This window comes from Xiphophorus hellerii, chromosome 8 (genome assembly GCF_003331165.1).
Source record: "Xiphophorus hellerii strain 12219 chromosome 8, Xiphophorus_hellerii-4.1, whole genome shotgun sequence".
Lineage (NCBI taxonomy): Eukaryota > Metazoa > Chordata > Actinopteri > Cyprinodontiformes > Poeciliidae > Xiphophorus > Xiphophorus hellerii.
In genome coordinates this window covers 18458491-18483201 of record NC_045679.1, presented here as the reverse complement: position 1 = coordinate 18483201, position 24711 = coordinate 18458491, and the positions used below count along the sequence as shown (strand labels likewise).

Here is a 24711-nt window from a genome sequence, read left to right as displayed (position 1 = left end):
CTTTATTTCTAGCTTCAGATCAGCAGCCCATCCCCCTCTCCTCCCCTGCCCGTTCTCTGGGCATAACCTTAAAATTCAGTCCAAGTTCACAAGCAGGTTTGCAGGTTTTTAGGCTTGGCCCAGGAGTGGTAGAGTGTGTCACTCCCCTCCCCTAAGCACAGGTGGACTTGAAGGGAGCGCTGCCAAATACTTTTGGTTTAGAAGGAGGGAGGGGTGTTGGCTCAGGCTGGGTGGGTGTAGCAGTTTTGTTTTGTTGCGTTTCTTAGATAACTGTGAAAACGGTACCTTTTCACTCCCCTCAAATCACCGACACACCTTCAGAGCAAATTTTTAAGTGTCTACCTCGGCCGCTCTCACTTTCACAAGTCTGCCAGAGTTGAGTTTCCTGACAGGGAGAGAGCGCACCAAAAGAGGAACTGAAATCAAAACTTTCCTTCCTTAAAGGTCAGTGACTTCTTTCTGATTCACTCTTTTCTTTTCTGCATTTGTTTTCACTGTAACACAGCTATTTCCTACATTCTTTAAAAAACATATAATGAGAGGCTTATATTTTCTTTCTGTTTCAAAAAAGAAATCCTCAAGCATGCATCAGAATGAGGGCTGACTTTATCCTGGTTTGTGTTGCTATTTTGTGTTGCAAGTGGCTTCAAGTCTCTCGTTAAGAAAACAAAAAGAAGATATAAAAAAAATGTGTGTCCAGCAGTGTAATCCAGATGTTTTCCAGCAGATATTTTGCAACAGATGTGCGAGAGGTGAAAACCTCTCTGAGAGGAAGCAAGTGAAAGCATGACAAGGCTGGAACCATAACAATTTTTTTTTTTTTTAGTTCTTGCTTCAACTTATCAATTCAGCAGCTTGTAAAACAGCAGAAAGATTTATGATGCTTCGTATTCTTGTCAGCCTTGATTCTGACTTGTGTGTAGATGCGCCACAGCACAAGAGTGTCTCACTGATAAGGTTGTAACAGCCGACAAGACGCACTGAGGGGAACATCTGTCCTTTGCGGACTCTATTTATGCTGTTAGATGAAATGCGCCTACAGTTTACATTAATCTTTGCTTCAGATCAGGCACTCTGTGCAGCAGATGAGGGGGCAGAGGTGTGAAAGTCAAAATTATTTCACTCTTCCTGTGATTCCCCATGAAACAACATGAATAACTGTTAACCTTTAAGGGTGATAGCACTATATGTCACGTCTGCTCGACTGCGGGTTGCAGAGAGGCACCTCCAAGTTTGATTTATTGCAAAATGATCGGAAAGTTTGAACGGAGTTTGATCATTCTGTTGAGAATAAATTAGACTCAAGTGGTTAATTTAACTTTTCAGTCATTTGAAACACACTTCAATCAATGCTTAGAACCTTTTGCAATCAAACTGCAGTTGTTCACAAGCTTAATCAGCTCCCAACACTGATCTAAAAACAGTCAACTGTGGTTTAATGCAGTTTCGCACCATGCAAACCACATTAACATTTGCATCACTTTTTTTTATTTATTTTGAAAACAGACAAAGAGAAAAGGAATAAAGATCTGAGAATAAACTTGATTTTGAATGGGTTGCAATGCAGAACAGAATGACAACATGCAATTCTGATAATTAAAAGCACTTTTATGTAAGTACATTTATACTAAAAAGACACGTATGCTGTCAGCCTTATCAGTGTTCATCATTAATACATTGAAGAAACAAAAAACACGCAGAAATTATAGAACCCTCTTCCTGTTGCAGTGAGGGTGAGATGGAGAAAAAAAAAACAAACAGACTCCACCACACCTCTTCTCTTCACATGCACACACCCTTGACTACAGCCTTCTGTCTGCCTCTTTCTCCCTCCAGGATTATCTGAATTGAACCTGATCCTCTGGAGTCTTTTGTTGCGGGGCCTCTCTTACGTCGGTGTGTTTAGCAAACATCACCAGAGGCAGATTTCATTCGTGTTTGTACAGTCCCGCCTGTGGAACGCGGTGCAGTTTAATGCTGCGCTCTTAATTTACTGACTCTTTGAAGGAAGCGACCGCATGAGTCTGTAAACCTGAGAACCAAAAAAACTCTTAACCGAGAGGTTTAACCCTATAACGCCAAATGTAAAAAAAGAATAACAGAAAATAAACTTCTTAGTTATGCTTTTAAAGCCGTGAATTAACTTTTGCTACTCCTAAAGTTTTGGAAAGCTTAGTTAAACTGCGCTAGCTAATTACCACCAGATGTGTAAAAGCAAGAAGTCCCTTAAATAGAACCTGTCCAACAACATGAAGTAGGTTACAAGAGAGAGAAAAGTAAGACAACATGAACCCCATCTAAAAATGAAATAAAATTTTTAAAAAAAACAAAACAGATGAGAAACAGTTACTGACCTCTCTAAGCAAAGGGCCACAAACTTTTTTCTAATGCTTTAGGACTCTACCCACAGTGTGAGCCATTATCTACAATCAGAGAAAACATGGAATGGTACACTGAGAGTGACCAGCCAACCAAAATCACTCCAGACACGTTGACAACTCATCTACAAGGTCACAAAATAACCTAGAACTACATCTAAAGCCCTGCAGGCCTCATTCACCTCAGTGAAAGTCATTCTTTGTTATTCAACATTAAGAATGAGACGACGGCCGAGCAAAAAGAGCACTAAGGCCCGAATTATGTTTGCCAGAAAACATATAGAAAATCACCAAGAGTTTTGGGATAATATTTTGAGAAATGATGATGCAATAGAAGACCTTTTTGGAACTTATGCATCCTGATACATCTTTATTCAGGACCTGGATGGGCACAACAAAATTGATGGAACCATAAATTCTGCTCACTGACTGATAATCCTAAGGGAGAATGTCTGCTCATTGGTTCGTTACCTTAAACTTAAGCGAACTTGTCTCATGCAGAAGTTCCATAGCACACCAACAACTTTGCCTCTGAATGCTTTAAAATCAAAGAAAGTGAAGGTTTTGATGTTAATCAAATCTCTGACTTAAGTCTGACTGAGATGTAGTAGCTAGACAGGCCTTTTATGTTTGAAAACCCTTGAATGTGGCTAAATTAAAAACAATCCTGCAACTTTGAGATTAAAGGGACAATTAGCTTTTTCTGTTTAAATATCCCTTAATAGATAAATCATCATTTGAAGCTACTCGCGTTATTCTTCTCTGATATTTAAATTTGTTTAATGCATGATATGAAAGAAAAAAAATATATAATAATAATAATAATAATAATGAGACAACAATAGAGAATTGTAAGGGAACAAATGCCTTTTTAAAACCCTTAATTTTGCACACACACAAAAATGGCAATGTTTACGTTTTTGTATGTTTTGCAAACAATAACCAGTTCTTTAAAGGGTTGTGCATGTTTAATGAATGAGGATGTGGCTTCATGACTGCAAAATTTTTCCCAACGCGTTCATTGTGATGCTAAGAGCGTGAATGAGTCCACACGCCTTCTTCCCACCTGACAGCGTGTGGGCACGTCCATGTAACAGCGTTTACACTGGCATGCTCAATCTAATCCTGACCTCCGATGACAGATCTGATCACGGCAGCTGTCAAAAACCAGATACACTTAATACAAATTGAAAGACAAAAAAAAAAAAAAGAAAAAGCTCTTGCATGTTCAGTTTGAAACAAGTGTCTGTGTGTTTGCATGTCTACAATAAAATGGCAGCCATGTCTGTGAGCGTGTGCGCTCGTCCGCCCCCCTCCGTAGGATCGAGGTCCAGGTTTTGTTGTGTGGAGTTGGGCTGGGTGAGTAAGCCGCCCCTCACAGATGAATAGGGGATGGGAGGAGGCTTGAAGAGGCTGCCGTGGGTGTGAGGCCAGAGCCTTGCCAAAAAAGCTCCTTCTGTGGGATTTGTGTACTTTTTTGCGTTCCTCACGAAACACAGCGCTTGGCTCTAACGACAAAGCAGCCACGGGAGGCAGCCGCTCGCAGAGGTCAACACTCCCGCTTTTTCTCCGCCTCTTTTAAATCCTCCACCTTTCTTCCATTTACAGCTTGCATCATTCTTTACACCCGCAGCTCTTTTTTTTCTCCAGTGCCTTGAAAAAGTATTCACACCCCCTGAGACTTCTTATCTCTCTATGTTACACATGCAAATTTCGACATATAAGACCAAGCAAAGTGAAATGAAAATGATGCCAAAATCAGAAATGGACGTCCTCTGATCTTTTAAACTTTGAGCTACAGCTGTGAAAGTATGTTCACGGCTGAGAGTAGTAAATTCACATTCAGTTGAGAGTATGTGGCAAAATCCTGAAAACTTAAAAACTCTCCACAGAGGCTTTGCTTCATACTAAGCCTGAGCTAGTGTACAAAGATGCATGGGTGAACTTTTCTTCTCAAAATTCAAAACTTGCAAAAACATTCAGGAAAAGACATGCAACTGTTTGCAGAAGGGCACCAAAACGTGGCTCTACAAGAATTTTTATTTCACTTTGTAACCCTTCCTGTTGATCCAATACATCCATTAAAATTAGTCATTGTGAAGTAGAAAAATGTAAAGAAGTTTAAGGATATGTTTGCAATGTACCATAAATAAGTATGTTTGTGTTTAGATCTCCTTTCAGCAATTACTAAACCCCATCAAACTTTATGACTTAATGAACCCCATCAAACAAACTCTATTTAATATTTGTTGAATTTCAGTAAACAAAGTTCACAAAAAACAAATCAGGTATACCTCATTAACAACTGACAAGTTTTTCCATTTTCTTTGAATCTATATTATAACATCAGAGTCATAATGCGTCTTACGGTGGTTTTTGTGATCATTAAAGAGGTCAAAGTGATCTCAGAAACGCGCAAGTCTTTGGTTTCTACTTCAGAAATGTCAGTGACAGCCACAATTCATAATGTGGTTGAGAAATGAAGCATTTGTACATACAAATTGTGGGTGTTTCCTGAATGTTACCTAGATAATACAAAATAGGGCCCTGTCACCAGTGGCAACCCACCTAGCTTCAACCTAGAGACAAGTACAAAGAGACATAATTCTCAGCTTGGCAGTCAGATGAAATAATCATCTGGTAAATTAGAAAATTAAAGCTCTGCTGTAGAACGCACAAAGACATGCAGGAAACACGGAGTCGAATGTCATTCAGCATGAGAGAGTTAAGGAGAAACAAACAAGAAAGAAAGAGAGAGAGGGGAAAAAAGACACGATTTCATAATGTGTAAAAGCAAGATCTGGGTTGAATAAGTGGGTCCACCCACCTGCATGTGAGAGGCAGTGAGAGAGAAAACAGGGCTGGATGGCAGTTTTAGAGACATGAGTGTGTGGGTTAGGCTAGCTGGCCTGCTTATGCTATCTAATCACTGGGAGAGAAAAAGGGAGAGCAGCGTGCCTTGATCCACCCACCCACCCCAGACAAACAGCAGTTAGCCTGCTAAGAACTATACGTGGCCGCCTGCAGCTCCGACTCGTACATGTGGGAACGGAGATAAAATGTGACAGAGTATGCAGGTAACAGACATGCAGCACAATTATGTCTCATTCGCTGCTGTGGGAGAGAGACACGGGTGTCAACATGGAAGCCACCACGGGTCATGATGATGGCATACGAGGGATTGTATGAGTGAAAATCCTGCTTGATGCATTGTCATTGGTGAACATGCCTAAAATAATCCAACAGGGTTCAGATGGAAATCAAATAAATGAGAGAATATTGGTATAATTTGTTGATTTAACCTCAAGATGACTGTTGAAATGATTGACCATAAAACATTTCCACACATTATGATTTTCTTTGTCTCAGATGATCAGCAGATTTGTTAATTCGACCACTTCTCTTTTTTTTGCGTCTTTGTCAGAAACAATTTAGTTACCTGTTTTAATACCTGAGTGGGTGGGATGCAAGTGACTTTGCATCCAAAAATAACTGACCTACACATCACAGTTGTGTGTTTGTAAGCCTGCATGTGGTTCAACGAGGTCCGCCACCTCGTGAAAGTGTATGTGTGTGTGAGTGTGTTTTCATGACAGGCATCTGTCTCCCCTGCCCTGCAGCCTGACTGGTTTTAATTAGGAGGTGTCAGAGTGCCCGAGGGCTCTCCTGCTGACACACACACACGTACACAAGCATACACAGACGCACGCACACACACTACCCGAGGGCAGACAGAGGCTGTCCCACCAAGGCTGGCCTCCTTCTCGTTATCACCATAAGGAGTTGTCCTCATTCACCTGACGACCCTCACAGCACACACTTACCCGCGCACACACACAAATGTTGACACCAGGCCAATCAGCTGAACACAACAACTGAAATGCATTGCAAAGTTTAATCTTCCAAGTGGTAGAAAGAAGTTTGACTCCTCTAACATTTTGTTTGCAGTTCGGAGATTTGGATAAATAGTTCAGAATAAATTTCCATATTTGTTAGGATATGGAAATATCCTAACAAATACGGAAAAAAAATCTCTTCAAACTTTATTAATAGTCGTTTTTTTTTTTTGTTTTTTTTTTTTTTACTGTAAGAAAGTTATTCGGCTTCACAACAATGGATTTACAAGAACTCACTCGGCCCCAGCTGTGTAACACTGTAACTTTGCCTGTCTTGGTACTCACAGTTCCCAATGTGCAGGATGCGTAGTTTACCTCCCTTTTGGCAAAGCTTCCAAAGCTGATTAGGGTGTTTGAAAAATGAGACACAACAGGAGAAAGTTAAGCACAAACAGACAGGTCAACAGAAAGGAAACACCCTAACCTCACTCATCCGAATGGCATGCTCCGAGGTTAGTTTTAATGACTTCACTGAGACGACAGTATGTTTACACAAATCCCTTTTTGTTCAAGTTACAATTCACCTGAGAATCAGTCTCTGTCCTTGGACTTCTGAAGGCTGAGTGGGGAGTTGGGGGTTTATATGATGCTATATCTCTCTGCTGACTGCCTCCTTTTCCTGCCTCTCTCCCACACTCGACCACACCTGGCCTCAGAAACACAAGGGTAAAGGTCACAAGTTGGTTTGGTGGTGTTAATCTGCCACTGCTTCTGAAATAACCCATAAAGAACGCATAGATGGTTGGATTTTTTTTTTTTTTTTTTTTTTGCTGTCATGAAAATGCTGTGTAGGGTGTAAAATTAACCATGAATATCACTGAATGCACCATTCTCACCATGAAACAAGGTAGCAGCAGCAACATGCATGCTTGCTTTGACAAGGGAAAGGAAAGCTGATCAGAATCTCTATGTGTGAAGCTATTGGAGACATTTTCTAAAAGATTTGCAGCTGTAGCTGCAGTAAAATTTAGCTCACCAATAATTCAAATAGTACCTAAGAGAAATGAAATGATTTGCAGGGATTAAGTACGTTAGAACATTATTATTTGTTTAGAATTTGGATGTGTGAAGTGGCAAAAGGAAACTTGCCCTGGAGCTTGTTGATACAAGTAGGTTACTCATTAGCAACAGAGAAAAATATTGTTCATTTATGTCTTAAGAAAGGGTAGCATATCCTGCTTTGATGACCCACTTGACTTCCTTTGTAAACCCACTGAATTGTGATGAAAAGAGAAACAGTCTACCAGGTGTGTAGGTGCTCGATTCCATTTAAAGACCAATCAACATCCTGTCTAGGGGGGTTTTAGTAATTGATATCCTCGTTTTAAATAGGTTAGGGTAGAATGCACTCACATTAAGAGTGTGTTTCATAAAGGGCCATGAGAAAACTGAGTGTTCATCAGCGGGAAAAAAAAGTATTTGTCATTGATCTCTTCGTTGACTTCACGTCAACATTTTACTCCCACCACCATGATTTTACCCATCAGCTTCTCTACATGGACTAGTTCAACTAAACCCTTTGCAAAATGTACAGTAATATGTCAGAAATATCTGAGTGTCTGATCTATTCTAAGAAAAAGTAGAATACCTTGTTGGTGAGGATAAGCAAATCCTCCTGCACAAAATTCCAAAAAGACAAAAAAAAAGTAGTTGTGGGTGAAGACTAAATCTTAGTGGGGTTTAAGGTCGAAATGACTAAAGAAATGTCAGGTTAAATTCAAATGACTTTAGTTGAAGTCAGAAGAATAATTATTAATCATCATTCCAGTTACAAAATTAATTGGTTAGAAATCAAGAGTACCAAATGTGTTGTTTTGGTCAGATTGGTGTCTGTGCAGATATCTAAGCATGTAGGTCTACAGAGTACAGACTTCATTATTCACACACATTATGCATACACATACACACATTATAAACTTTGCCATCTCCAGGGCAGAATTCAATTCTTAGCAGCTCGTTAGTCCACTAAAGTAGGGAATCCAAAAATTTAACTTCAAGTGATGCATTAACTGGTTACAACATTAGACAAAAAATCAGCAGTAAAACCATCTCCAGCTGAAGCAACAAACAAAACTGATTTAGAGTTGACATTTTGAACCGTCTTTAACATTTTATTTACACCTAGAACATTAAAAGTTACTGTAGCACAATTTTCCATGTCCATTTTCAGGAGAATTTGGACCTTTATTTTTACCATAAGGTTGTCGCCCGTTTTATATCTTATGCATAAATCTACAGGATTCTGATATAAGAGACCTGTAGACATTGACAATCTACAAGCCTCACAATATTGAGAAATTGTGAATTGTTTTTCAAAATACTCAGCCACATTTTCAGTCGCATTTAGGATACCTTTCTGTTCTAGACGGTTTAATCTTGACGTTTTATAGTAGAGTACAGTAAAGCAAAGAATGGCACCAGAGCCTCCCTGACTTTATGTTAAGCTGCTTCTTTCACACCCCATCCCTTCTCCAAAGCGGCAATCTGGTGGCATGGTACGTGTGTCCTGCTGGGAGCAGCAGGTGGCGGTAAACAGGTACGCTGAGAGGCCACTCAATCAGTCAGACACACAGACAAAACAGATGACTCTTACTCAGCCCTTTGAGTCCTCATGTCTTGTGACTCTAATCACATGAAGACTTATGTATTTATGAGTATTAAGTCGACGCCAGACGAGAACACAAGGAGAAAATCATTCTTTTCAATAACTGTTTCAGATTTCACTCACATTTTAAAAGAAATAATAAAGAAATTAGGAGTCTTGCCTTCTCTGATATTTTTTACTGTAGCTGTGCTCCATTTAGAGCAGATAGTTGCCCTTATAGGATGGCTAACTCTTATTTTTCTGGCTGTCTGGCTGGGCTACGAGCAGTTTGTGGCTAACCCTGTTTATATATACTGGATGCCAATGTGAGCTGCCCTCAACTCTCACCCTGTACAAAACAGTGTAAACCACCATCGGCCCAGGCTGTGGTTTGCTTTGGTCCATGTTTTCCTCGGTAGGGGGAAGTGGGCATGGCAGCCTGATGTACACTCATTCTGATTTCTGCTTGGCTAGTCAAGGTTTATGGCAGAAACTGACAGCTTTTACAGAATGATTGTTGGTTATACTGTATGGATGGTTTGAAGTATTTTAGAAGATTTGTAAATGCAGCAGCCACAAAGAAAACAATGGCTTAGAGTGTGTTCTGCCTCTCTGAGTGGAAATCCTGAGCCAATACTTTGAAATGTTTGTTTTGGGTTTGTTTTTTTTAGCTTATGCTGATGGTTACATTAGCTTGATGTGTTACATATATCTCTAAAATGTAAAAAGAAAAAAAGAGGAGTACTACACAGGGTGCGGTTTAATGATGTCACACAGGAAAGCCCAATGACTGCTTCAGATTGTGTGAATGTGCTTTGTCATAAGATTTGGCTTGGCTATGAAACATTTGCCCTATTTCTTTCTCTGCAGTTCCTCACCATAAGAAACAAACTTTGACACAATGGAAACTCAAACTACAGCAGAACTATGATTTTTTTCTAGTCAAAAAATATATATATTTATGGGGTTAAAACACAAAATAGTGCGTAATTGTGAAGCAAAAGGACAATAAAATATGGTGGTGTATTTAGGCCCTTTTAGTCTGATATTCCTAAATCAAATCTGGTAGAATCAACTGCCTTTAGTAGCCACTGAGGTCCACCTATGTGTAATTTAATCTCAGTATAAACAATTATTCTCTGAAGGTCTCAGAGGTTAGTTGGAGATTACAAAAAACAATATAATGAGGGACAATGAACTAAAATATAAATAGCATTGAACAACTGAGAGACTGTGCAAGGAGAGCAAGTTCGTGGTAACTTTGGAGGAGCTGCAGAGATCCACAGCTAGTTATCAACTTGACAACTCTGGCCTTTAGTGAAATGCTTCAGTTTACGGAAAAGAACTATAGGAGACAGATACAGTTACAGTTTGTAACTTTTATAAAAAAGTTACAAACTTTTTTTTTTATATATATATTTGTTGAAACTGCCACTACGTTGTGACAGTATATGAGACATTATGAGAATGAATGTGGAAAAAAATCTAATTGAGCTACTCTGCTTTCTCCCAAGCTTACTAAAAATCAACAATCAGAGCCTGGAGGCGGGTCTTAGAGCTGTCAATCATGCAAGTACCTTATCACCCAGCTTTCTTTTTGATCAAGCTTTTCCCCATCAGCAAAGCCTGTCGTGAATGCTAAGGTTAGTTAGCATGGCCACCAATGACAACTGATAAATGGCTTTGCTGTAACAGTGACTTGATTCTCCACCATTTGCGCATTTCACAAGGTGGAGCGATATCGTCAAGATGCTTCTCCTGGATTTGATTGGTTGTTTTTGGTCGAGAACGGTGCACTATTTCAGACGGCAATAGCAGCACAGGGAGGAGTAGGAGGACTTGATCTTTTTACAGATTATCAGTCTCATGTTATACTGTCACGCCATGGTGGTAGTTTTAACAAATGCATAGAAAACTAATTTTTTGTAAAAGTTACATACTCCAGCTTTGAGATCAAAATATAAATTCTTGTCATGGTAGCTGTGTGTAGCAGAAAATTAACACTGCATATCACCCGGATCACACCAACCCCATAGTGAAACATGGTGGTGAAAGAATAATGCTCTGGGCATTGTTCTTTTCAACAGGGATGGGAAAGCTGGTCAAAAGCCTGATGAGAAGGATGGAACTAAATGCTGGGGAATCTTGGAAGAAAAACTAGAAGAGACTGGAGGGAATTTACCCACAAGCAGAACAACAATCCAAAAAACCGGCAAGACTTTAAAGGGATGGTTTAGATTAAAGCATATTTATTGATTAGAATGACTCAAAGTTCAATTCCCACTCCAACAGAGAATCAGCGGCAAGAATTGAGAATTTATGTTTACAGATTTTCTCCAGTCAGTCTGACTGAGCTTGATCCATTTTCTAAAAGTTGAATATGTAAAAGTTTCAGTCTTGTAATGTGGAAAGATGCAACTATGTAAAAGTCTTCTTTCCCCTAGCAGTGGTCTATCACATGAAAACCAACTAAAATACATTGAAAAGGTGGAAAAATTCAGGGATTGTTGATACTTCGTCTACAGTATAAGGCATTGTGTAGCTTTGATGTTTAACTAAACCCCACTAAGCTCAATTACTTTCTTTTTCACCTTTATCGCTGTAACTTCCTCCTCTCCTCCTCAAACTGAAGTGATGGCATGATCAGCAACTGCCTGCCTGTTTCTGTGCTTTCTGACTCAAAACAGGAATCCAGCGCTCAGTCGTCTGCGAGCTGGGTTTTGAAACTTTGGGTTTTATTTGACGGTTTAACAATGCACGTCTGCACTCTTGCCTGTGGTATGTTTTTGTGTTTGTGGTCGGATTTAGTCTCAGCTTTTTAAGTAATATTTCCTTTCAAATTAACACAACTCCCTGAACCAGCCAGTTTTATAGAAGTCTCGCTCTCCGTGTGTGTAGGTTGCAGCATGCCAGAGTGGGCTGATTTATTGTGATGTTTTTCAGTAATTAGTCTGTTCCAAGTATTTATGGAGTCTGGTGACCACCTCGCCACCTGTTTTTGAACTAACGCTTGCCCAGAGGGGTTAAATGTTAAATGCTGGATTTATAACAAAAAGCAAAAACTTCCACTTTAAGAGTTTGCAGCAGCTGGAGAGTAAATAAAACAGGTGTTAAAAATGAAAGCAAGCAGCTTCGAGATGCAGTAGTTCCTTCACTCTAGCCAACAGAGGTGCACCGAGACGCTGTCCAACTTTTCTCTCTCATTCTCCGCTGCTTTTTTTAACCCTCCCTCGGTCTCCCCAAACAACCCCTTCGAGTTTCTTTGCCCCGGTCCCTTTACAGCAGAATCCACTCTAACACAACTAAAAATTCATTTTGTCTGACCTAAATCAGAGGGTGTCTGCGCCACGGGCTTATTACACACTGCGCTTAAACTTGTGTTGTGGAGGAGGATGGGGTATTATTATCTTCCAGCTACCCACCCTGCTATAAAAACTAGTGGTGCGACATCTCCACAGCGCAGTGCTGCTGCCCTCCCTCCCTTCCTCTCACTCCCTCGCTCTCGTCCTACATGAGCTGCGCGCACACTGAGCCTGACTCTAAACTCCACACGTTTTCAGACCCCGACGCTCACACTCTGTTCATGCACTGCTCTGTTCCCCTCCACTGGATATTTTTTTTCTTGAGGTGTTTTTTTTTTTCCCCTTCTTCTCTTTCCTCTTCTTATTTTTATTTTTCTGAATGGGCATCAGTGCCCAGAGCGAGGAGCTTTTGAATGGACTGACCTGCTTGACAGCTGGGCAAAAAAAAAAAGAAAGAAAGCGCGGCAGCTGCAATTCAGTTTAAGAGAGGGATGCTGAGAGGTCAAGTGAGGAGCAGCGGAGCCTCTTAGTAGTCTGGAAATACAAAGACACGTGAGGGGAATCGTGAAAGCTGAAAGAAGGTGGGTGATGCTTGCTGATAGCTGTGGAATGTCAGAGAGCGTATCAAGACATGTGTAAATTTATGTGTAAGCAAGACTTGTGCGCCATGCACAGGGGTGTGCGTTTGTGTGCGTGTGTGGAAAAGTCTATACTAATTTGTCAAGGAGTTACAACATGAGCATGATGGTGGACAAGCTTACACTTGTGCATTGTGTTACAGCGTGCACATGTGCCTTACTCACTGTTTATGAGTGCTGGAGCTCTGCTTTACTCTAGAAAGGCATGAAACTGGACAATAAAAATGACCCAATGATTCACAGTTTTTTCACGCTACAGCTTAAATACATGAGCTGTAAAAAGAAACAAAACAAAAAAAAAAAAGAGGGAGTGAAAATAACCAGAGCAGATTTAGCATCATAACACATCTGCAAAGTGGCAAACAGAACAGTTTTCAGTGAAGTTTTAAGTGTGTGTTTGGGTCATTTGGTGTAATTACGTATTTCAGTTTCCATATTCAGGCGATGTTCTCTCGGCGAAATCCAAAATAAATACTCAGGTGATTCGTAAAGTTAAAGGAGGTGTTTGGGAGTGCGGACAAAATAAAAACATGTTATGGATTTAAACTTAAGCTGCAAATTACTGTTTACACGCCCCTTCTCATCGTCTTCTTACGTCATGTCACAAAATGCAGCAATGACAAAAAAAAAGTGTCATGATTAAAGCTTTTTACCCGCTGGCTTTTGCTTCATTCAAGTTTGTTTTTATCATAGCTGAGCAGATAACACTACTGTTAATGACATAAATTGAAAGTATATAAAAAAGAGACACTTACTCAACAGGCTTATTAAGTGTGATAAAAAAATATACAGTAGCAGATCTGTGTCAGAAAAATGCTGTGCTTGCGCAACTACTGTAACTGTACATAAATATATTTTTCATTTTTTCAATAAAACGTTTGCAACTTTGAGGTAGAAATTAATGCTCATGTTTGCTTTACAACTCATATATGCTGTATATAAATATATGGGTTGTAAATGTGCTTATATATGTACACACACACATTGCAGTCTAAGGTTAGAATCCAATGTACGTAATTAAAATACACGAAAAAATAGACTGAAATAAGCTTGAACACAAAATGTATCAAATTCAGTGACATGTTCAGCAAAAATGTGAATACATAGTTGTAAATCAATCAGATTTTATACATATATATATTAAATTAACAAATGGCATAATGACAATTGGCAACATAAGCATTCAAAATATAGACATACATTTATTCTATTAAAATTAATTTTAAGAAAGCAATACAAAGTACTTTCTGTAACTTATATTTTTGTTCAAATTGATCCACTAGTGAACTTTTACACCAGTTTACTACGTCTCGTCTCTGACATGTCTTCATTACAGTGCAGATCCCATTATAAACCTTCCTCTGCTGCTGTAATTGACAGCACTTAAGCATGAAAATTGTCCCCATGTATTTGAAAAAGTTTCAAAAACTGTCCCATTAAAAAATAAAGAAAAAATGCATGGAGCGTGAATTGTGTCCTGCAGCAACAGGTGCACTGTTTATTGGTGATAATGGACTGGGCTTACACAATGGCTTAAATGAGTGTCCTTTCTTTAATGAGGGGGTGAATTGTTTCTGTCAAATTATTGGCTGGCCAATTGTCCGTCTGTGACAGCTGTTTAGCAGGCGTTTGCTATGGCCAGTTGGTGACGGGTGGATTCTGGCTGATGGTGATTTAGCATGTGGGTCAGGTGTACGCGCTGGCCTGACAGGGCTAAAGTGGGCTTTGGCTGTTGTAGCTAACAGGCCAAATGAGTGTCTGCTTGTGACAAGGAGGGTTCGAGATGGACATTAGCTGCTGATTTGTGGCCTGAGTGGTCAGGGCTGGGGACAAGTTAGCAACTCCACTCCGGGCATAATGATGATACAGCTGTAGCATGGACAGAAAGAGGAAGAGGAGGAGGAGGAGGAAGATTAGGAGAAGAAGGTGGTGGTCAGCGCCCGGAAAGCAGATGAAGTTCTTGGAGAAAGACAACAGCGAATAGAGGTGACACATAATTTGAGGTGGGAGTGCTGAGTTGAAAGTGTTGGTGACTAAGTGAGGCATGAGAGGAGACGTGGCCGCTGCAGAGAAAGACACAGAAAAGCCTTTATTAGAAGCAGTTACTTTGAAAAATCTGTTGCTACAAAGCTTTAAAAAGAATTACTGCGAACTAGGCATGCGCATAAAGTTATAACACAAAATTTAGGTTTCAAAACCAACATTTTGCCATACACCACTGCTATGGCTTAAAGTTCTGTTAGAGAGAAGCCAGAGAACGTGCTTGAATGATCTGAGGGTTTTCCGGTCGCATGAAGCATAAAGTACCGACATGTTGACGCTCCCCCATCTATTCCTTTGCATTGCTGGTTTCCTGGCTCAAAAAAACAGCTACTACACCTTTTTCTCCCCAAAACAGTCGACAAATTCAACTAATTTGCAAAATAAAGAAAAAACTATTAACAATCGCAGTGTTCAAGCTAAGGAGTGCCACCCATAAATGTTAGAAAACAACAAAGTTTTACAAGTACAAATAAGAGATGAGTCAGTTAAGCAGCAGACTGCAGGCTAGCTACTCGGGCAGATACCCCAACTAATTACCAGATAATAAAATCTTATTGTACCTGTTATACTTTACAATGAGCAACAGGAAATTGAAAAATACGAATACATTTAGATGTTTAGGTACATATCAAACTCAAAATAAATAAATGTAATTCAAATTTTTTTTAAGTACGATAATACAAATCTTACTGTATTTAGCAGCAGTAGAATTTTGTTGAACTTGTCTGTTTTAATTGACATGTTATGTATTTTGCCTAAAACATCTGTGCAAATACAGTGAAATCATGGTGTTTTTTTATTCGATTTTATCATTCTGGGAAAAGCTCATCCCGACAGAAGTGTTAAAGATGTGACTTCTGTTTTTTTTATTGATTAATTTAAAGTCTCATCTTTAATGACCACTTGTTACAAGCTTACGAGAACCCACTGAGACTTTTTTGTTGACGACCTTAACTTTGCTTTAAGAAATAATGGACTCTGAGTCATAGTAATTACCAGTGCCCTTTCTCAAGGCGTCCCCACCCTGGCTGCTCGGATGGGTGGGTGGGGTGTGTAAGTGCGTGTGTGTAAAGGGTTAAGACTGTTTGGCTTGATGAAATGTCGCTCCAGGACCTTGCGGTGGGAACGCTGTGCCCTCCTCCCCTCCCTGCCTATGTGGCACATCCTCCTCAGATCCTCTCCACACTGTAATTAGGGGGCCGGCCACCGAGAGCCAAACGCTGCATCTAGTGGCAGGCAAACAGTGGGAACGAAGGGGAGTGGCGCTCGCCAGGGCATGGAGAGAGCAAACGGCAACAGCAGCACGTGGCCCCACGGTTCCAGGAGCGAGGTGGGATGGTTCGAGAAAAGAAATGGATGACGGCAAGTCCGCCCGAGCCCTCCCCAGTCCCAGACTCTTTTTCTCTCTCCCTCTTATCCACTCCCGTGTTGTTCTAAGCTTTGCACTATTGTTTGCCTTGGCAGGCTGCTCCAGGGAGGGGCCCCTCGGCTTGTGTTTGTGCAACCTGTTGGGGAACTTTTAGGGCCATCTGATCTCTAACTGGAGATTCTCCCACCTTTTAGCCAAGCTGTTTCGCCTGTGAATGATGTACAGAGGTTGCGAAATCCTCAGATGTTTATAAGCTAAGCCCCCAATCCAAGATCTTATTGGAAAGACATTTCCAACAATTCTGGATGAACAACAAAAATCTAGTGAAAAAGTGAAAGATATCAACATGGGATGTACAGTGATGTATAAATCCAGTTTTAAGGCGGTTAGGGTTGATCACACAGGCTAAAGCCTTCAATATTTTTTTTGCAGACTAAATTCAGATGAATTAAATCAGCTAAAAACGTTAAACTTTTAACTTATCCTTTGGATCCAAATAGTGACAAAGACCACCGTATTTTAAAAATTTCATAGATAATGAGAATGAATACAGAATGTGAACAAGATCAAAATAATATTTAATGTACTATTTTAATTTTACTTGCTTGCCTCCTCTATGTGTCTGGTCACTTTTGTTCTCCCTTGCACTGCAAGGCAGGAGATCTGGTCTGCAGCCCTATACGCTGCACCACCGCCCCCTCCACAGACATTTTAATTATGTCCACACTGTATCAATGGCATGAACTCGGCTTCAGTTACCAAGCAACAAGATCGACAAGAATAAACTACATGTAAGATTGGTATCCAAGTTGCGTACCTGCAGGTGAACTTAGGGATTCTCTGTGTTTTTGTTCCCTTTTATTTTTTTTCTTGTATTTTTCTGTATTGTGATTCTGAGCTGCACCGAGAAGAAAGTGAAGGTACTTTTTTTGGTACATGTGTGTATTTATGTGGCTTCAGCACTAGCCCGTTTAGAGCCAGTCAACAATGCAGCTGTGGTGTTCGGGGCTGCTTCAAAGTGTTTATCTACACATGCCTCTGGTGACCACCAAAGTGTGGATGGCTAAGTTTGAGCTCTATTCATAGATGTGAATGAGCGAGCGCTCTGCCAGAGGAAGTTTTATCACTCTGAGCATAAACAACAGCACAGTGAATCAACAGGTAGGAACTCAGGAACGCCAGGAAAACAAACCGAGGGAGGAGAGGTTTTACGGCTCACAGAGAAAGCTCTATTAGGCGTCCGCCAAAGGAGTGTAGAACTGATTGCAAGTAAGCATTTTTGACAGGATACAGTATCTAGAGAACAATCTGACCTCTTTTGTTGCTCTCCCCCTCTTCTTACCACATCCCAGTCACAAACTGCATTGTTCACATGAAGGTATCGGTTTGCTCCATGCTCAAATCTTCCAGGCACAAGACGAGAAGAATGGACATTATCACAGAAACCTCGCATGCACTTATCACGCCTCTCAGAGCCAAAGTAAAAAAAAAAAAGATTTTGAAAAGTGTGCTTTATGCTTCATGAAGAAGATGGGCTTCCCTAACTCACGGTTGCCACACGAGGATTTGTAATAACACATTTCAAAAATAAATATTACCCAAGAATGTGATGTTTGCTCAAAGTGAGGCGTGCTGTATTTACCACTTGTTGCCTGCACTGCACAGATGGCACACAAACAAGCACTGCAAGAAGGAATAAAGCTTGATTGTGGCTCAGTGCGTGAACATTAGTTTTAATTAGCATTCCTTATTAGGTCCTTTGCAAAAACCCAACACATCAGGTGTTGGTCGAGCATATCCGACCCACAGCACTCTTTAAAAAAATGTTTGACCTTTTTAAAATTTAAAGTACTACTAAAATTTAAACTACAAAATCGTTGAAGCATCTCGCTGAAAATTAAGTTTCACGATGCAGCTCTTTCAGAAGAGAGAAACAGGAAACGAGACTTATCATTAAATGCCAACAGGAAATCAAATGAAGCGTGTTCAAATTAATCACTGTTTAATATGTGACAGTTTGCTACGCAGATGACGTTTAAATTATTCAGTTCAGTTCAGATTATTTATATACCCCCACTTCAAAATGGTTGACTCACTGATTTTGTTTGCAATGCAAATTATTTATAGTGACTGAAAAATAACTTCAGCATTAAATATATTTTTTCTACAGCCATATCAATTTCTTTTGTGATGCCGTTATGTAGCTGAAGTCTGGTTTACAGTGAAGTTGAAAAGAGGCGAGAAAATAAAAAATGATAAATCAAAAATCAAAGCAAATTATTTAAAATGATTTTTACTGAAACAATGGTGGTTCTTGACAAGGGTTATTTGGCTTTTTTTCCCAGCATAGCACCAGCATGGGTGGGCGCAACTTAGCAAAAATAAAAAATAAAAACATGTTTTCATGTCCAGGTAATGGGAATGGGCTCTCCACTGTAGTACGTACAATGTAAGAATATTTTTCTGTACACGCTGTTTTACACATGATTTAGAGCTTATGACATGGCCCCAAAATAAAGGGCTATTCCTGCAGTGTGTTTGGCCTGCAATTGAACATCTGTGGTTCAAAATCCTAAATATTCAGATTGGTCAGCTGCATAGTTCTAGGTTCTTGACACAAAAACAGGCATTTCAATACCGACTTTGGCTCTAGGATCACAATAACATGAGAAAAGAATGAAAATAACTATACATAAACAGGTCAATCCTGGACTGACTTATTCTGCAGTGATGACAGATGCTTTAAAAGGCAGATTTCAACACAGATTTGTAAAATTTTTAAACTTGCAAATTCTCTTTATGGTGTAATGGAAAGGTTTTATCAAAAATATTGTAAATAAAATCTAGTATTCCTCTGTATCAGTTTTATCAACTCAATATGAATACTTCTGATAACTCAGAGTAAATAGTTTTTTTTAGCAGAAAAAGCTTGCTCAGTGGAGTGAGAGTGTATGTAGTCTGTAGGGGCTCACCATTTATGTGAAAACCACCACTGTTTAGTTTTAAATTAGAACAGTTTTGTTTTTTTATAAGGTGCATAAATCATTCAGATGCAATATAATTTAAGCAAAGATGTCTTCTCAGATGTTTCAGTTTGTCTGACTTTGTTGTTTTTTTGGGGTTTTTTTTCAACAGACACAGAGGGAGGAGGATGGTTCATCACAGAGAGGAGGACCTGATTGGGATCCCTTTCCCAAACCACAGCAGCGATGTTCTCTGCAGCCTCAATGAGCAGCGGCGAGACGGGCTGCTCTGTGACGTCGTCCTCATTGTCCGTGACCAGGAGTACCGCACCCACCGCTCCGTTCTAGCTGCCTGTAGCCAGTATTTTAAGAAGCTCTTTACCGTTGCGACCACAGATGGTGGAGACCCCCATCATGCCGCTGCTGTGTATGAAATCGACTTTGTGGCTCCAGAGTCCCTCACAGCCATTCTCGAGTTTGCCTACACGTCTACCCTGACAGTGACCGCCTCCAACGTCAAGGAGATCCTGACCGCGGCACAGATGCTCGAGATCCCCTGCATCATTAACGTATGCCTAGAGATCATGGACAGCGGAGATGGAGGTGGAGGAGGTGGCAGAGATGGAAAGGAGGACGAAGAAGAGGAGGATGAAGAGGACGAGGAGGAAGATGAGGAAGAGGAGGATGAGGAGGAAGACATGGGCTCCAGGAAGGATGAGCAGGAGGAGGAGGAGGACAATGTCAGTGAGAGATCTATGCAGTCGTTGGAGAGCAGAGGCGAGCAGACGCCTCTGGGGACAGAGGACTCTTCTCCTCCCAGCACCTCCACTTATCAAGGACAGTTGGACCAACTGTCCCAGTCACAATCTCCAGACAACAGGGGTAAACAGGTATGTCTATTTTCCAGTAGGGGTGCAATCCTGAATCCCACTCAAAATATGAGACATGTATACAGACAAAACTGTAAAATAATCCCTTTAGTTTAACCCTGATAAGAAGATTCAAAGCACACTTGTTAGCAGCTAATGGTTTGTTAGCTGCAGTATTTATGCCATAATCCCAAACTTTTATGTCATTCTCTTATCAAATCCCAAAATACTGATTTTGTATTGGTAGTAAAAGAAAGAGGAAAGCATTTTGTAACTAGCCTAAAAAGAAGTCCTTATTTGGCAGAACCATCAACACAAGAACTACTTCCTTTCTTATTTCTACATCTGAAAAATAGAAAGCAAAGCATTTATGTTTCTTTTTTATTTTGTGGCCTTAATAATGTGCTACAGTTATATTAATAGACATAGACACCCGCTAAAAGACTCAGTAGGCTTCCTAATGAAGACCTCATCTCTTCGAGACATATTGTGAAGTTTTAATATCCCAAGATCTTGTTACACTCCTGTTTGCTATTTATGTGTTCAAGTTTGTCACGTTACAGAAAAATTTACTGTTGACACTTTTTGTTAAAGGAGAGTATGGAGAGTCGGGCCCTCAAGGATTTCTCCATCGAGTCTCTTCTCCAGGAAGGGCTCTATCCCCGGATGTCGGCACTTGACCGGAGGGCCAACTTCTCTCCTCTCATGCCTGGCTTCTACCCCTCTATGTGGGCTGCAGAGTTCCCATCTTTCCCTCAGCAGCTCCTGAATCCTGCGCATCCCCACACTGCATCCTCGCCACAAACACGGTTGCCTCACACCTTCCCAACCTCCTCGCTTCTCGAGCCCTCGAGGCCCCTCAATCTAGCTGTGAAAAGAGAAATCATCAAGGAGGAAATAAAGGAAGAAGTCCCTCCCAGTCTGCTCCAAGGCGACTTCCTGAAAGAATTCGTCAGCTCGGGTTTGGGAGGCACCATCAATGCCGGCTCAGGGTCGTCAGAGAGTCACATCAAGGACGAGGCAGACATCAGGTCTTACCTGAGCTTCCTGAGCTCAGCATCCCACCTGGGGGCGCTGTTCCCACCCTGGCAGCTGGAGGAGGAGAGAAAGATGAAACCCAAAGCCTCGCAACAGTGTCCCATCTGTAACAAAGTCATCCAAGGAGCCGGGAAACTGCCACGACACATGAGGACGCATACGGGGGAGAAACCTTACATGTGCACAATCTGTGAAGTGCGATTCACAAGGTATGTGAACAACAAACCACATGTTGACAGAGTCATGTTCTGCTTTAAATGCTTTTGTGAAACAGCTGGGTTAACGGAAAAGTACGCCATGTTTTTCTGATTGAGGTTACTCTACATTCATCTCATCTAAATATCAAAGAGTTCAAAGTGGAAAACCCCTCCACTCATTTTTCTTTCTATCAGCGTTATCTCTGTTAACTATGTCCTCCTACTTTTTGTATTTTCCGCTTCTATTCTAGGACACGGGTGTAATTTTGTCACAGTAGAAATTAAGCACTAGAAATGACAAAGGACAACAGCCTCTAATTTTTGTCACTATCTTTCAACCCTCGTTATGAGTGCATCTTGTCTTTTGCAGGCAGGACAAACTGAAGATTCACATGCGGAAGCACACAGGTGAGCGTCCCTACATCTGCCTTCACTGTAACTCCAAGTTTGTCCACAACTACGACCTGAAGAACCACCTGCGCATCCACACTGGTGTCCGTCCCTACCAGTGCGAGCACTGCTACAAGAGCTTCACGCGCTCCGACCACCTCCACCGACACATCAAGAGGCAGAGCTGTCGCATCTCACGTCCCCGACGAGGAAGGAAGCCGTCGGCCTGGAGGTCCGCGCCCACGGCTGGCTTCCTGTGCCCTCCCACAGTGTCGGCCGCTCAGGTGGAGGAGAATGGGCTGAGTCCCGCGTACCAAGGGGTTAAGAACCACGGACTGGGGGAGCTCCTCGGCCTCAGTGGTAGAGGTTTAGGGTTTAAGAGTGTGGACAGCTCGGTCAGGGAGAGCAGGGAGGAACGGCAAGCAGAAGGAAGGCAAGTCGCGGGGGAGCAGAAGGCTGGAGCTTTGAGGCAGAGAGGAGTGTTTGCCTTTGCCCTAGCTGGAGAAGAAATGCTTACCCACTCTCCATTTTACGCTGCAACCGCTGACCCATGGACCATGAGACTGGAGCGTGCTCCACCCATCCCCGAGTCGGCAAAATGAACTCTAATCTGTAGAGTAAAAATAAGCACAAGAAAATCTCTTTAATTTCTGTGTCTATTCTGCTCCAGGAAGCTAAAGCACCTTTTATAAAAAGGAAAAAGTGAACTTTGTGAAGCCTGCTGATGTGGCAGTGGTAAAGCTGTTTGTTTTTTTTTTCTTCATACGGTCCAATTAAGTTATGAAATAGTTGTTCAAACCCATGAATGTTTACATATATCTCCAAAGCATTTGATAATCCTGTAAAATGGTGTTTCCTTATATGCAAAACAGTACACGACACAGATCTGCCACAAAACGAGGAAAAACAAGATTTGACAGATTTGAAGCATTTTTGCTAAAAAAAAAAGGATGTACAGCAGGAAATTTAAGTTTGAATCAATAAAAGTCTTTTTTCATAATAATTGTGTTTACATGGTTGAAATAACCAGAGCTTACATAATTAATTTGTCCATTTTCTTTTCTTATATATATAAAAAAAGGAAAATCACAAATAAAACCACTTGAAGCCTAAATCAGGACACTTAAGGATATTTATGGGTTGTTATCTTCCGCTGCCTTGTTCTGATTTAAGCTCCTCATCTGCACTATTGTACATAAAACCTCTGGCCGTGGTGGTGTTAATTACGGTGATGTGGCTGATGATGTAAAATAATCGTTATTAAAAACACAGAATATATATGTATATTGCTCTTTACAGACTGAGAAATTCATCCAAAGATGAGTACTTTGATATCTGACTTGAATACAACTCTGTTTTAATATTTAGAAATATGTATATCTTTGGATGCCATACAAATCTGCCTAATCTACAGCCGCTTTAGCTACAAGAGTATGCTTGTGTTTTTTTGCTCTGGTACAACTATTCAGCGGGAACTTTGGCCCAAATTTTTTTCATGCAATGTTCATCTCTGATTTGCGCACTGATGAGTGCAAGAATTATTTGAACTGAAATGGGGAAAGTATTTTCTTGCTATTTATGTGTATTTAAATGAATGAGCCTTGGCTATATTTTGCAAATCTGTTTTATAAAGACACTAAATGTTGACCTTCACCGTTGTCTGCTTGTATTATTTTGGATGAATTACTTTAATAGCTGTGGACAAACTTATTCGGTTGCATTAGGATTTGAATAAAGATCGAGGGCAAGAGAATTGATTTCAACTTAAAAAAAAGCAAATACACACGTTTATGTGTGATAGGTTGTATCATCAGTACATAACAATGAAGGCTTCCAAGAACTTTCAAATAATTTGCATACTTTCATTAGCATAGCAAGGCAGTAAAGTTAGTTTATTCTTCGAAGATCAGTGTTTTGTTATCTGCTTTCTGTCTTTTTGAATAACGAAACTACTGTATTCAGTATTTAACGCCCACAGAGAAAGTTCCTTCGTAGGTTGATCGGCAGTGTCATCAGTACTATATACAGTATCAAGATTTAGACTTGATTCAACTCAAAACAAACAGATGTAGAAAATAAACAAATACATGATTAGACGGCGTGTTTGATGGATTCGCTGAAATGTCCAACCGTTTTGCTGATTCAAACATGCATCAGATAATAGTTAGTACCGATGGACACACCGTGGAAAAAATAAAATAAAATCTCTAATTTACGGTAAAATACCGGCAGCTGTGGTTGTCAGAATGTTACCGCAACCACAGATGCCTGTATTTTACTGTAAATTGTTTGCTGGTGTTAACAAGTTCTGCTCAAGCGATGGCAAAATAACGGGTTTATAGCATCAAATGCAGTCCTACCCACCTGTTGCTGCTCAGCTGGTTAAAAGAATCCTGCACTTTTCGCATATCTACAGAAACTCCAACTTGATGCTTGGTAGTATTTCCAGATTAAAAAATAAAACAAATCAGTCATTTAAATGTCATTTTAATTTACTGCTAAACAAGTGACTACTAGAAGGTATGCGTTGGGCTAAATGCTCCAGTATATAAACATTCCCGTATCCAGAGAGATAATTATAGCTTAAAAAAACTGGAACTGTAACAAAAAAGGCTGGACAAGGACCAGAACTTATCTTGCTACAACAGTCAGTGAGGAAGATGGTAAGGGAGATACAACAATTTCTCACTGGGAGAGAACTGAGAATATCAGTTACATTAAGTTAGGTTTTGTTGCAGGGGCACCAGTAATGTGGACAGTATCCTACCGCTAACTACACATTCATTTATTATGATCATTTTTGGTCCATAAAAATGTGCAAAGAATGATTTTTTACATGAGGAAAGTAGTTGAGTTAAGCCAGGAACATAATGAGAAATAAACATTCATAAATCAATACAGATATTTAACAACAGTTTATGCTGAAGTACCCAAATGCTGACTGATCATGTTATCCTTGTGCATAAAACCTCCAAATCAATCACAAGCAACACGCACTGATTTCTTGTAAACCGAGAGCAACTATAGTCCATATATGTTTAGAA

At 40.4% G+C, this 24711-nt stretch overlaps 1 protein-coding gene across 2 annotated transcripts; it reads left to right on the top strand.

Moving 5' to 3' along the window:
- Positions 1-255: 255 nt before the first annotated feature.
- On the top strand, positions 256-23320 carry zbtb7c (zinc finger and BTB domain containing 7C). Of its 2 annotated transcripts, none has more exons than XM_032570029.1 (4): positions 256-444; positions 19346-20063; positions 20637-21289; positions 21648-23320. In XM_032570029.1, exons 2-4 carry the CDS (start codon positions 19362-19364, stop codon positions 22267-22269), a joined length of 1977 nt encoding a protein of 658 aa, XP_032425920.1. In that variant the 5' UTR covers positions 256-444; positions 19346-19361; the 3' UTR covers positions 22270-23320. The 2 variants fall into 2 exon arrangements, with proteins under 2 accessions (XP_032425920.1, XP_032425921.1); XM_032570030.1 differs by lacking the exon at positions 256-444 and adding an exon at positions 12312-12741.
- The last annotated feature ends 1391 nt before the right edge of the window (positions 23321-24711 follow it).